Below are 15,725 nucleotides of genomic sequence, written 5' to 3' on the forward strand. Positions count from 1 at the left end.
AATAGAAACAAAAATTACTATGTTATATATCTCATTACAACATATGTAATGAGCAATGACTTGCATATAGTTATATTAGACATTGTATTTTGTTTGCTTATATGAGAGTGAAGGAGCTAGCTAGGATTTCATGTATAAAAAAACAAAAATAGTGAAAGAGGTATTTTTTTAAAGAGAATCCCACTAGGATATGTACATGACTGTCTCAAGACAAGAAAAAAAATAGCATTATTATAACATAATAATAAATTAACTAAGATAAAAATACAGTTTTGGTGGGTTTCCATGCATGCAGCAGTATCTAATTATGGGGGCAGGAAACTAGCCTAGGGTTAAGAAATGAGATCAAGCTAGAAAGAAACCCAAGATCTGTCAAGAAGCTATAGTAATTAGGGTTTCAAGAATGGTTAGCTCTCTATCAAGAAGAAATTAGAATCAGAAAATATATATAATATATATATATATAGTTATGGATAATTATAATAATAATAATAATAATAAATTAATGCCAAGATGAAACAGAAAATAGAAGCTGATTCTTCCAACCCAAGAAGAAAGATTCATTCACGACACAGATCTGATAACCCTCAGAAGGGTAATGAAGCCTTAGAAGTAACCTAGATTGTGAAAGTGCGAATGTACTCAATGGAACAAGTCCAAAACCGGCACCCCTCATCATCATCTCCCACCATAGGAACCTCTCGTGCCTTTCTAACCGTCCATTTCCTTCCCCCGCCACCACATCTCCGATCTCCCTCCCGAACCATACTCTTTCCACCATCAGCCTCTCGCCGCTGCTCGGCGGCAGAGTCGCCTCCAATGAGTCGAAAATGGCTGCATAGTTATCCAATGCGGCTGCAAATCGCCTGATGAGTATAATTAAGTAACATCACTTTACTTTGTAAGAATAACATCAACACTCAAGATGTAAGCTCTATCACCATTAATTACTAGTCGGTATTGTCCATTCAAGGTCTAGAATGTAGGCCCATGTGATCATTATTTTCTTGAGAATTTCTGTCCTTTCATTTCATGTTATCATTCATTTAAACTTGTATTATTATTATTATCAATTTAAAGGTAAAGATTCCTAATTATTCCTGGGCTAGCTGAGAAAGATGTACTGTCACAAATTCATAGCTTCAAGTAGATCTTACCTCATTAGAAAACCTAGGATCTCACTTTGAAAGAGGATGATGTGTTTATCTTCAAGTTTGAGTGTTTTAGAACAATTCATGTCATAATTTATATTAACAAATTAAATTAAAAAAAAAATGAAACCTGAGGAAAACGGGGTCGTTGTTGTTGGCTTCTCTCTCAGCAACGGTAACCACGGCAGGATCCATTGCCCGGAGACGGCGGAGAAACAGCCTGGCCCTTTCCGGATCGGTTAAAAGCTTATGCAAGTAAAGTACACAGTTAACGGCTAGGATTTCATTTGGGAGAAGAAGGATGGATGACGTGGCAGAAGCAGGGTCTTCGTGTGAGAGTATGACAAGTTCATGAAACTGAAATTTAAGACCTAGGGTAAGTGCAAACTTAGCTAGCCGATCCCCGGTTCGTCGAAGCATATCGGGATCTGAACCGGAACCGGTTATACGAAGAGTCGGAGTAGGGAATCGTTCAGCTAGGGCTTGCATGAGTGGGGGCCACTGAACACCGTGCATGATGTCGAAATCGATGACGTGTACGGCTGAGCAACCATCAACGGCTTCGAGAATGGCTTGGTTAGCAGTAAGATGAGTGAAACGGATAAAGGGTGTGATCTGGTTTAAGGTTAGGTACGAGGATTGAAGTAGTGATAAATCGTGATCCGTTGTCGGTTGGGTTGTCGGGGTTAGGGTTAGTTGACGGTTGAGTCTGAGAGATAGGGCTCTTGTGAACTGATGGGTTAGGCGTTCGGTTGAGTCTCCGAAAGGGGATGATTTGGAGGATAGGATAGCGAGGAGGCGGTGGGCGGAGGTGAAGTCGGAGCGAGAGATGAGTTCGGCTGAGCTTATGAGTAATTGACGCAAAGGGGTGATTGTGGAGGTGGATGATGGAGGAAGAAGAGGTGGTTGTACTTGAATCTGATGGAGGAAATGCCGGCGGTGAGGTGAGAGAGAAGAAGGGCGGTGGTGGTGGTGGTGGTCGACGGCGGCATCTTCTTCTTGTTGGGAATTAGTAGAGGAAGAGAACGAGCCAAGCATTTTTGTGTTTAGATTTTAGAGGGGTTGAGTGAGTGAGTGAATGAATGAATGAGTGAGAGTGGTATAGAAACCCTATGAAGATACAGTACAAACAGGAGAGAGAGAGAAAGAGAGAGAGAAAGAGAGAAGGGATTATAGTCTATACATATATGTAGAAGAGAAGGAGAATTTGTTTTTCATTTTAATCACAATTTATGTATCAACAAATAAATTATATATCATTTTTTTTTAATTCTTACAAATAAAGAAAGTTAACCAAATCTTGTTTATATAAATAAAAAACATTGCCCTAATACTTTAAGACATCATAATGATTTTTGTTTTGTCGACCAACAAAATTGTTCTTAACCGAAATTTGGAATAAGTGACTAAACATTGCATTCGAACTCATGGCGGTTAAAGATCACCACAAGAGCATATGGTAGCGTTACTAGAGCACTCATTTTATTAGTCGCTATACAAAATACCAAAAAAAAATTAACTATATAATCATGTTGTGGTTGCTATTTTTTATATGTATATTAATTTTCTCATAATTAGCATGGGAAATGTAAGATTTCACTTCTCTTCAATCATTTGAATTTGAGGTTGCTTAACATGATTGAAGAGAAGTTTATTGTTTGTAAGTTGGAAGAGGAACTTTCCCAAGACTACAAGAGATATGGTAATATTCATGTTTTTTGTGGTGAAATTAATAAAATAATAATAATAATAAAATATTTTTTATGGAGGCTTGTTATAATGAGATTTTTTTCAATACAGGGTTCAGTTTATTCTTATTTTTATCCTATTGTATGAACTTTTAAGAAATAAAGTTTTTTATTTTAAAAAAATTGAAGAGAAACTACTTGATTATGAATGGATATATAATGAGTAGTATTTATTAACATATTACCTATAATAAAAAATAGTAATGTTATACAACAATATAATTTGATTTTATATATTTTACATTTTTATACAACCTTCAAACATTTTACTTAAAATCTCAATTTAAAGATATATATAATTAATTATATTGACACAATAAACTGTTCACACAGGTTGTGACAAGGCAGGCCCAAGTTGTGGCAAGATCAGGGCTCGATCTATAATATATAAGCCTCTTTGTTGCCCACCTCTAACAATGGATAAAGACAAAAAAAAAAAATAATAATATAAAATATAAAAACTAGTGCTTCAATTTTTTATTTTTTATTTTTTAAGATTACATGCTCTAAATGTTATATAGAGAGACAAAAGAAGTGTATGGGTCATTCAGGCAAACTAGAGTGCATTAACTGCAAAGAGACAAACCATGCATTATGAATTCAATCGTTTATGGGCGAACAATCAAAATCAAAATCAAAATCAAACCCTAGACTCCATTGAAGAAGGCTTGAGGAACACATTTACAATAGGTGAATTAACGAATGAATATAGTATAAAAGTAATACTATATATGACAGTTGGTAAAAGTAAATTATTAACCCGAAGTTCAAGTACTAAAAGTGATTTTAAGATATCAAAGTTACGAGTTTAATTCCTAGTTAAAACACCATAAATTAAGATGGTTAATATCGTTACATTAATTTTAACACTTTATCATGTCATCAATATGTATTTTCTTATATATTCTTTATAAGCTTAATTAATCAAATAGTCCTTTTCTTTGCATAAAGTTAATTGTAATTTTTTTTTAAATGCTTCAAATTAAATTCTGTGGGATCTGGGATGAAACTATTGTTAAAGGAAGCTTTGTTTTAATCAATTTAATTTCCTTAACACAACAACAAGTAGAGAGCATTCTCCAAGTAGATGTCCAAACAATTTGTGACAATGTACTTGAGGCTTGAAAGAATCCAATCATCACATATATTAATTGAGCATATCTTTATTTAAAAAGATGAAACTTTTTATGATTAATGAAATAGAGATTCTTTTATATATAAATATATTAAAAAAGAAAATGAATGATACATAATGGGGGGGACCTGACCCAGATTTCAGTTGAACAAGTATTACACGCAAAGCCTTGAATGGTGTCAAAAATACATATCGATCTAATTAATCTATCTTTCTATCTTTACACACTTCACATGCAATAGTCTTAAACCTACTGTTCCAATAATAACATAAATTCTGATCTGATTCTGGGACCCCCCGCCGGATCGAATATATTTATTAATTTATACATAATACACAATTCAATTCATAACAGTATATAGCAGCTAGATATATAAACCCTAAATGCATGCAAAAAAATACAAATAAATATATCATCTAACAGTTATTATATAAGATAAGATGATATTGGTGTTCATGGTTCACCTGATCTCCCCCACGTGACCTGGCGCTGGTTATAAGTACATATCATCATTATCATATGATCATAAATAATAATATTGAACCATTATTATTAATCATCAATACGGTGCCCGCCCGCCCGCAGAAGACGAGGATCTCAGTTTTGTTTTTGCTTAACTTCTCTTTTGAATTGAATCCAGAAAAGAAAGAGTTCTACTTTCTATATATATATTCTTAATTAAAATATTATAATATTGGTCAAATCAAATATATTTCCGGGCAATAACCAAATACTGATCTAGATGGGAATGGTTACCTTACCTTATATAGATATTGAAGTATCATTTTCCTAACTTGATTTCTATTTTACTACCCAACTTCGGTGGGTGGGTGTCTATATTTTTATCTCTATCTAATATCACATTACTTAATTAAATATTTTAAAAATGTAGAGGTTTATGAAAAAAAAAATACATAAATTTGACGATGTTCATGAAGAAAATAAAAAGACATGAAATATTCAATTATTTACATACTTAATAGATGTTTATATATTACGTACTATAGTTGAAAAATAAGTTATAATGAAAGGTTGAAGAAAAGTAAAAATTTAATATTCAAGATAAAAAGTAAAAAAAGAGAAATAAAATATTTTGATATTAAAAAAATTAAAGATAGAGAGTAATAAATAATAGAGAGAAATAATCTTATTTAGAATAAAAAATAAAATGAGAGTGAAATTTGAATAAAAATAAAATAAATGATATATTTATTGAAATATTATTCCAATATAACATATGAAATGTCACATTGAATCTTAATAAAAAAAATATTTTATTTTTAATATTAATAATTATATAGTTGGGTATTTATTTATATTAATAATTTTATAGTTGGTATCTAATTTCGGATTTGGATTCCATAACATGCTCATTCATTTGATTTGGGTTATTGATTTATATTTTTACTCAACCTATTTCATCATATTTTTACTCAAGCCAAGCTAAGTCAAACATCTATTCCCCCAATAGTAAATGCATTTCTTCCTTTTCTTCATTTTTTTTTAATTATAGAGAACTAAAATGACAACTCATAATCATAGTCCCACTTTCATTCAAAACGTTTTAAGAATCTAACTCGTAACATCTTGTTTTCTTAAACCGACTCTTACCACTATATTACACTTGGGTGGGTTCATATTTCTTTATTTACTAGCTAATTACTACTTTGTTTCATTAGATTTTCAACTAAATAATTTATTAAGAAAATTAAAAAAATAATACAAATTGACAATCTCAGTTATATATATATATATATATATATATATATATATATATATATATATATATATATATATATATATATATATATAATCATATATATTAATTCTTTGAGAGCAAGAAGTTATTTTATATATATAATTTAAGTTTGACTTTAGCTCCAATACCTTCAAGTGTTTTTTTCGCCAACATTATTTATCACATTTGGATGGAGAGGAACATTAGAGTTTTTTTAGGTGTCCGCAAAAATGCGGATACAGTCTGGAACAATATTATCACCGACAAAAACTCCCTTATCAGAACGTGAATACGTATTCCCACATGTGAGAAGAATTGGTTAATCTTTTAAAACTGAAACATTGCTTACGAGAAAGTCACCATAACCACTGATTTCATTGCACTTTAATTCTCAATTCTCATTTGTCATCTTTTTTTTTTTGTACCATATTCAGTTTGTTTTTACTCTGATTTTTTTTGAACTCATGTAACTCATTTGCCTTTATTTTTTTTTTATTATATTTACACTACGTCGTTTAAAAAATAAATAAATAAAGAAATATCACTCAAAATAATATAAGAGAGCACTTTGAATAAATTAAGGGCACACTGCATATATCACTCAAATAGCTTTATGATAAATTATTGAAATATCACTCTTAATGACTTTTAATGTATTAGAACGGAGGTTATATATTAATTTGTATCATTGTTTAATAAAACACCTATAAAATTAACGATTTTTCAGAAAAGGTAGATATTTGGTGCTTTTTTTTCTTAAACGATTCTTCACTCACACTCTACTCTCTGCAATGTTTTGCACTTGGTTGGAGCAGCACTCAACATATATATATATATATATATATATATATATATATATATATATATATATATGTATATAATTATTTATTTCCTTATAAAGAACAAACAAATGTATACAAGTAAAATAGATATTATATATTGTGGTCCAATAGGATGCATGCATAGCATGACATTCGGTATCATAATAAAGTTCTGATGATCAGGTTCACGTCCATCCATTCATTTTTCTTTCTTTCTATTTTGGTTCTTTCAAAACAAAACCAAATTGGAATCTAACTAATGCAAGCCGATCGATCCTCAAGGGTGACAATAATGTAGGTAGATAGGTACCCTAAAGCCCACGTCGGTACACCATATACCTTAGACAATGAAGGTATTAAACTGTTTTCAAATACCTTCATTGATCTAGTTTGAGTAGGAACAAATAATTGTGAATTGTGTGAAAGATTTTCTCAATATCTATTTTTTTCCAATAAAATTAAATTGAGTTTTTTTTTTCTTCAAAAGTATCCTTAATGAAAAAAGTTCCAACTTCTAAAAAATCAATTGTGTAAAAGAGGGGTTTACTTTGCTTCATTTTATTCATTTGAAAATATGTTTGATATCATGATCATATGCTTAATCACTCTAGCTAGAATTGTGTTTGATTTTTATTTATTTTTATATTAGTTTGGATTATAAGTTAGATAAAACTAGGCGAAGAGAATGAGATTGATGAGAATGTAATTGGTTTATAATATATAACTGGTTGGAGGTGAAGGGGTGGGGGTAAAATGGTAAAGTAAGACACAGTCTGTATCTTGTATCTGAGAATGAGTGTGTGCAGAATCTGAAATTGAGTGTGAAGAGGCAGATATTGCCTTTTTCTCTCTCAAGAAATTGAGTGCAAGAATTGAAAAGCTGCAGTCTTTCACATGCGCTTGTGATTTGACATGTTACAAAAGTCCACCCGACCCTTCTCTCTCTATTTTCTCTGAGAGCTTGTTTGTTTCTTTAGGTTTCTTTCATGTTGTTGGTTCTTAATAAATGACTCATTTAAACATAATCACAAAAACACGATTATTAACCTATTTGGGAAAAATAATAAAAATATAAATTAAAAATGATCACCAACAGCAAATAAAACTTAAAATCTAACATGTCGAGCTTAATGATTCTTAATAAGATCAATAAATTCATCGACCGCCTCCACTGGTTTTTCAGAAGAAATTTCTTATCATCATAATAATAGCGTTGTGGAGTAAATACATTGGTCGAGTATTGTGATCACTGAACGTTCTACAATTTTTTTAGTCAAACAATCTACCATAAAATAATCGGGATCGGGACACGTCAATTCAATCCAACCGAGCTCGTAATTTCTATCCAAACATACCAACAACTGACGATTGACTCAAACATAACACACTCAATGTCAAACATGTTCTAAAGAAAAGGGCAAATATGCATAATAGCCTAATGCGCGAGTTCTTAGAGACAACTGAAGAACATGAACTTATCAGTTCATCTTTAGGAGAGATAATGGCAATGATGGTCACGTTCATTCTCGTATCGACATATTTCTAATTAGTGGATCAATCTTTTGAATATTTTCTAATATATTTCAAATGGTCCATCCATGGATTTATTCAGATCACCGACCGATCTTGATGGAACGTCGAAAGATAGAGAGAACATGCCGACCATTTAGATTCGAAAATGAATGGTTGATCAAAAAGGACTTTATACCACATGTGCAATCATGGTGGGTGAATCAGTCATCGGTTAGTTCTCTGTCGAGTAATCTCTTTGTGAACTTAAGAAATATGCGTAAGCTTCTCAAAAGTTGGTTCGTTAGAGATCGTGCCTTATTTTGTGCTAAAATCAATAATTTGTGTAAATGTCATTGACGGGGATGAGGAGATTCGTGAACTCTACATTGAGGAAGTTAGTTCTTAGATTCACATTATTAGCAAGTTACTCATATGTGTAAGGAGGAAGAAATTGGGGAACACCAGCGAAGTAGAGCTGCATGGTTAAGAGTCGGAGATAGAAAAATCAAGTTTTTCCATGAACTCTCAAACGCGCAAATAAGAAATAATGTGATTAATTTGATTTTGATCGAGTGAGAAGTCCATGATAGTGAATTTGAAATCTCTACGAGTATTGTCAAATTCTATAAAGGTTTGTTTAAGGAGTCATTTAAGGTTATACATAAATTGAATGATATAACTTTTAATTCAATTAGTACAACGCAAAAAGTTATGTTGGAGCCTCTTTTTACGTTGGAGAAGGTTGATGAGACCATTAAGGGTGTGGAAGTGATAAAGCGTCGGAATATGACGAGTTTAATTTGGCTTTTTTTAAGAAGGTGTGGTCTTTCCTTAAGACTATAATTATGGAACCAATTGCTCATTTTTATCGATTTTCATCATTTGATAAGATTTGAAACTCTACTTTGATATGTCTCATTCGTAAAGCTCTAGGAACTATTGATGTGATGAATTTAAGGCATACAAGTCTTATTTATCATTATATAAGATTGTTGTAAAATGTTTGGTCAACAGGTTATGGAGGGTATTAGAGGCAGTCCTATCTAGTAATTAGATGACGTTCATCAAATGTCGTCAAATCTATGATGTCGTATTAATAGCCAATGAGTGCATTGACTCAGCTAATTCAAGATGTGAAAATGTACTTTTGTCAAGTTAGACATCAAAAAATTTATGATCATGTCAATTGGGAGTTTTTTTTATGTAATTGACAAAATAGGAATAAGTGCAAAATGGATTGGTTAGATTAGATCTTGACTATCGGCGGTTAAGTTTTTTGTCATTATTAATGGAAGTTTTAAAATATTTTTTGAGAGCTCTAGAGGGATCAGACATAGTGATCCACTCTCTTCTTTTTTGTTAGTCATTGTTATGAAAACTCTCTAAAAAATGATGGCTTTCGCAGAAAATTCAAGACTCATCCGCGGAATGAGTTGTGAATCAAGAAGATATCCTTTTGTCATATCAAATTCACTTTTCGCTGATGACACGATCTGCATGGTTCATGCTACCTATATGAATTTTAAATACCTTTAGAATATTTTATGATTATTCGGTGCATGTTCCGATCTTCGAGTTAATCTTAACAAGTCATACATTTTTTTTTAAAATTTTGTTTTGAATAGAAGAAGGATGAGGTTGAAAAATGTGTTGGGGTTCAGAATTGGTGGCCATCATCAACATATCTTGGTATGCCATTAGGTGCTAAATTATAATCTAAGGTCTCTTAGGACCCGATTATCACTTAAATGGAAGGTAAACTGTTTAGATGGAAAAGTAAAATAATTTTAAAATGGGGTCAGCTCTTCATTAAGAGTGTGTTGTCATATATATATGTTCACATATATGATGTCGTTATTCAATCTCCCCAAGAGTGTGACAGTGAAAATGGAGAAAATAGTGTATTTTTTATGGGGATTTTTTAACTCATCGTTTTGTCATCTAGTTTGTTGTGATAAAGTTAAATATTTTAAAGATCAATAAGGTTTAGATATTCGAGATCTTATATATTTAAATAAGACTTTTCTATCAAAATTGTATAGTAGATTTGTAATGGAGTCGAATAGTCTTTGTGATCGATAATCATTCTTACTCGGTCTAGTTGGTTCACCAAAATATCCAATTCCGAAGGAGAATTTATTATATGTGAAAAAGTTTTATGAGCAGTCTAAATTCATTGTGGGAATAGTTTTTCGATTAGATTTTGGACGACATTTGGTATAATGTCAAAAGTTTAAATACGACGTATCATAAGCTTGCTTTCATTTATTATATGTAAAAATGTCACCGTTAATGATATGTTTGATCATCGGTATAGTGGTTTCGCTAGCCGGATTGAATATAGAAGAAATTAAACATTATGGAGACTTTGTCCCATAATAGAATTTTATTTTTGGTAGAATGCAAGCGAGTGTCACCTTCTGAACAAGACGTTATGCGTTGGCAAAATATGGACAGTTTTCATGTAGGGCATTGCTACAAGTTGTTCTCTAAGATATGATTTAATATATTTTTGTTGGAAAAAATTTTGAAAGTCAAAGATTTCATCCAATATCTCGTTCTTTGGATGAAGCGTTATTGATGGTGGAATTCTAACGAATGATATGTGAATGAAAAATATTGTATTCTGACTAGTCGTATGTGTCACGAAGAGATTGAATCGGTAACTCACTTACTTTTGCATTGTCGATGTTGACTAGTATTTTGAGTCATTTGTGGAGTATTATTGTGATTAATTGGGTGATATCCGAGTCTCCGGATAGTTGCTGAGAAGTTTGGATTAATGCGACCAATATGACCGACACACATATTTGGGTTAACATCCCAGTTATATTTTGGTGGATTATCTTATTGGAGAGAAAGCGTCGAATTTTCAATGATCGTAGTCGTCCGATGTGTTGAGTTTTGTCCTCCTAGTTGGAGAGACCCAATTGGTATGTGTTTTATTTAGGCCCAAAGTATACAATTTGAAAAGACATTATTTTTCATTCAAGTTTTTAGTGGGTTTTACACAACAAAAGAGAGAATAGAGCAAAAATAGATTCAGAGATTTGAGGTAGCAACTAAAAAAGATTTGAGTTTGCATCGTTTTATCGACTTCAAACGTTGACAGCTTGTTGGTTATTTTTGGAGCTATGTTCTGAACGATAGATCTGTTTTCTGAAGCTTCTAAATCAATCCAAGAGAAATCATAATTGCAGAATTGATAAGGTTGATTGATCTTGTTATTTCTGTTCTTTGTTGTTAATTGTCAAGATTGTTTTGTGATCTTGATACAATTGATCTCTAGTTTGGTTATAACTAGAGTGAACATTTACTTGTAACTTTGTTGATGATAGTGAATTGTTAAGTGCCTTGTTCAGGTCTCATTATTTTTATTCTCGATTTTAAGAGATGTTTTTTCATGCTAAAACTTGTCTTGCGTTGTCATTTTGATTTCATTATATTTTGCTCATCTTTTATACTCAATTAATTGAGAAAGTGTTATGTTTTGAATAATACATTTTCTTTTCATGATGCGTATCATTCATAATACTATTATTACGACACTCTCTAAGATTCATTCAGGAAAGACAGTAGAGTCTGTCGGGAAATTAATCGTTTTTCTCGAGAATTTACGAGCTCGATAACTTATTGAGTACTATTTTTAATTTTTTCTTTTTTCTTTTAATATCATGATTTTTAGTTGTGCTTAAATAATTTTTTTAATTTTTTAATATAAATAGAACTTTTTTTTATAAATAAAATAAAAATAAGTTATACATTTTATTTTTTTTAATTTTAATATATATTTATTTAAGTCTATAAAAATATAATTGATTATAAATTTGAGTTATCAACTAAATTTATATTAAATAATATTTTAATATATTTAAATTAAGAAATAAATCATGTTTATAATTGTTGATCTTTTATCATATAATGATAAGCAATTAGGTGATTAAGCTGACTCACTTGATTCACAAAAGATTATAAAAGGTAAGTTATTAATAAACTATGTTCTTTAATTAATTATATAAAGTCATTCCCTTTGGATTAACATTTTGAGTAAATTATGTAGAGAATCTCCAGATTTTATGATGGATTCGACTAGAAGGGGTCCTGATTCCTGAAGTTAATAAAGAAGGCTGACTAGTTCTGTTCAAGCAGTGACTTTGTACTTTGCATGGATTAGGGGGACTGTTGGACATTGATGTCTTCCATCGTTGAATTTTGGTTAACTTTTATGGGCTTTTCTCAAAGTTGCTTCTTCTTGTAGATTTTAAGGTTTACTTTTTTGGGCTTTTCTTTCTCCAATCTTAAAAAGCAAAATGACAATGGCAATGGGGTATGAGTTTTATGACAAAACGCCATATTTGAAAACCCAGTTGTTTCTATGCCTGTTTATGTGTGATTTGAATCCCAATTGAGATGCAGAAAATGGAAGGAAAGAAACCCTAATGGGTGTAAATAATTGTATATGCAGAGCTAGTTTTTTCCTGTTTTCACAATAATAATAATATAACTTCATCATCAACAATATAAACCCATAGAAGGATTAATATAAATCCTGGATTACAGCTAAACATGAAAGGATTCTTCTCTTCCAAAGAAAAAACACCCTGGAAATCTATTTATAGCCATTTCCTCCAACTGTTTGACCTTTTATCGTTAGATAGGAATCTAGGTATGCTTAGAAGGCTGTTTACCCTCGAGATTCCTTCAAGAGCCGACCATTCCTCCTCCTCCGTTGTTGAAAGGCAATCCGCAAGACTCCTCTTCGACTGCCCTATGGAAGATGTATCGGGATCGGGATGCTTTTGATCCGTTAATTCCGAAATCGGGACAATCTCACCTGTCTTACCATCATCATCTTCTAAAGTTCTAGTATCTGCAACCATGGTATTTTCGTCGGATTTTATCAACACATTTTCTTCTGAGGTGTGATTGAGGAATAGGCATACGACAGCACAATCATCAACCTTTGATGTTGGGTATTTAAGCCTCCAAGCTCTCGTAGCACATTCGACTAATGCTCTTCCAGCCGTATCGTGACTAGGGGTTGCTGCTACTACATCCACAACTTCCTTATTCGATAGTACATCCCAAATCTACGTGAAAACAAAAAAATTAACCTTGTATGGAAAGCTTGTGACAAAAGAAAGTAAATTCAAAGTGGTTGAAGTCGAAATGTGTTCATTATGCAAAGGTTTAAAGGAAACACTTAAAAGATGATTAATGATGCTCCTAAGGAATTGATAAACAGTTTGATTTTCATGTGATCAAAATGTTTAATTGTTTGTCTATGCTAATTTTAATAAAGAAAGATAGAGAAAGATAACTGACCCCGTCACTAGCGAGAACGATAAACTCGTCTTTGTCAGTTAGATGTCGGTAATAAACATCTGGAACGGATATTAAACCGAAATCCTTCAAACAAAAGTCTCCAAACGCTCTGGCCATAGCTAAACCGGGTGAATCACTGTTAGGCAACCAAACACGTGCAACCTCGGGCTCATCTTGTAATGCAAATACCCTTCCCTTGCATTGTTGAATCCTCGCAGCTTCTCCTGAAGACAGAAACGAAAGACAGACAGTCAGATGTTTGCAATTATAATTTTAATGTGTTGTTCATATCAAGAAAGACAAAGATATATAGAGACTTGGAAGATTGGGTTTTAAGTCGACTGTCAACTGCACAGCAGTTAAAACACCGTCTTTATCTCTTGTCGCCAATATAGCTCTTGAATCACCAACGTTTCCAATTATAAGATTTCTACCCTGGAAAACAATCGAAGATCAGATAAGACTGTGACGATGCTAAGAAGAGAAGAGATTTGTACCTGTTTAACCAAAGTAACTGCAGTGCTTCCACTGCAGAAACAGTCAATGGATGCATTAAACTTGAGCTCTTTGTCCATCAATTTGAAAGCTTTCAACATGGATTGCTTCAGGGGAAGATAACTCTCTGGAACTTTTTCCCTTTCCTCTTCCTCCTCATCCACAAGCTGTTCCAATGCTTCACTCCATTCGCCTTCTCCTTCGCCCTCCAAACCACCATGACCGTTAATCTTCGCGTCTGCATTGTCATTTGAGTATGTTCTCCATTGAGTTGAGAGTAGAACAGGGAGGGAATCTCGAACTTTTCTTGCAACCATATGACCATATGGGCCATGCCCATCAAAAACCCCGCAAAAGATTGTATCCTTTCTAGTATCATCGAAATTCTATTGCAGAAAAACATTCACCAATGTGTCAAAATTTCTATTGAAAGAACATTCCAATGCATGCTATGCTCTCAATCAGATAAACTTATTACACTTAGGGGAAAAAGCAAAAGATTCATATTCTGATTTCTGCAACAGTTTTGAAATCCACAAAGGGAAATAGAAGATTTAACAAAATCTGAGAGTAAAAACATCATCTTTACAATTATAGCAACAGAAACTCAACCAATTGAAGATTCAAGAAAATGGGTATTGATGATTTCAGCAAACTGACCTACCTCCCAAACGATCATAGCATCCTGGTTGGTACCCTTTTTGCCCTGCTGCGTATAAAGACTGGAGATGACAGATGTTCCATTAGAAACCAACCTTCCCGGAACCTGAACAAGTGCATCTGCCGTATTAGTAGCTCCACCACTAGCACCGCCGCCGACAACGCCGATGGAGAACTTTCCGATGAATGAAGAGAAATCGGTGGAGTAACTTCTCTTGGACTTGGAATTTGAATCGAAATTGTTAATCTTTTTGGTACCCAGTTCCTTACCATCGTCCAATCTATTCCACCAGTTTTCTACTTCCTGGTCTTTCTTTGTTTTACCTGAAGAAGAATAGCAAATACCCATTTGGATTCCTATAATCTTCTGTAGCTAGATTGTAATTTAAATCCAAGCAGAAAAGTTGATCATGTGGTATCAGATCAAGAGAAAGAAGGAAATGGAAACTTGTATCTAACAAACAACAGCCATAAACAACAGCCAGAACCCTAGACTCAAGATTGATAATTTTCAGCTACAAAGCACAGCACACAAACAAACATACAAGCAGAGAGAGAGAGAAAAAGAAAGAGAAAGTGAAAGATATATTTAATTTTATTTAATTTCATTTTAGTTATTATTAGTAGTAAGCTTTAAGACAATTAGCTGCTGGCGTCCATTTCTCATATTATTTTTTATTTGTATTTTTATCATTTTCCTCTATTTTTTATTTTATTTAATTTTTTTGAAAGGATGAGTCATATGATTTTAATCATTCCTAAAAGTAAGGTGGGTTTGAATTTATTTTAATAATTCAAATTAAAAATATTCTTTGAATGTGTTTCTATTTAATCAATTATTTCATAAAAGTTTTTCTATTTAATCAATTAATTCATTAATCAAAATATTAATATATTATTTATTTTAATTTTTAATTTTAATTTTATATATTAATACATTTTAAGGGCATATTTGAATTTGAGTTATTGTTATAAGATCTTTTTCAGTATAAAATTATTCAAATAACCTACAAAATTTAAACACCACCTCATTCCCTCTTTTATTCATCGAATCAATCAATTTATTAACTAAAATATTAAAATATTTTCTATTTTAAATTATTATTTTTTATTTTATTTATATATATATTAATACTCCT

At 32.0% G+C, this 15,725-nt stretch overlaps 2 protein-coding genes across 2 annotated transcripts; both read right to left on the reverse strand.

Annotated features, from left to right (window-relative positions):
* Positions 1–502: 502 nt before the first annotated feature.
* LOC124938884 (scarecrow-like protein 18) lies at positions 503–2,192 on the reverse strand (the record flags this gene model as incomplete). The annotated part of the gene is made up of 2 exons (XM_047479437.1): positions 503–866; positions 1,282–2,192. Coding segments are annotated over 2 exons (1,275 nt in total), but the record flags the coding sequence as incomplete, so codon positions are not given.
* Positions 2,193–12,531: 10,339 nt separating this feature from the next.
* LOC124920613 (probable protein phosphatase 2C 66) lies at positions 12,532–15,140 on the reverse strand. The gene is made up of 5 exons (XM_047461134.1): positions 14,591–15,140; positions 13,929–14,312; positions 13,749–13,866; positions 13,432–13,655; positions 12,532–13,196 (listed from the first exon to the last, which is right to left on the reverse strand). The coding sequence occupies exons 1-5, from the start codon at positions 14,933–14,935 to the stop codon at positions 12,720–12,722; spliced, it is 1,548 nt and encodes a 515-aa protein (XP_047317090.1). The 5' UTR covers positions 14,936–15,140; the 3' UTR covers positions 12,532–12,719.
* Between the last annotated feature and the right edge of the window lie 585 nt (positions 15,141–15,725).

The sequence above is a fragment of the Impatiens glandulifera genome, chromosome 1 (assembly GCF_907164915.1).
Source record: "Impatiens glandulifera chromosome 1, dImpGla2.1, whole genome shotgun sequence".
NCBI lineage: Eukaryota > Viridiplantae > Streptophyta > Magnoliopsida > Ericales > Balsaminaceae > Impatiens > Impatiens glandulifera.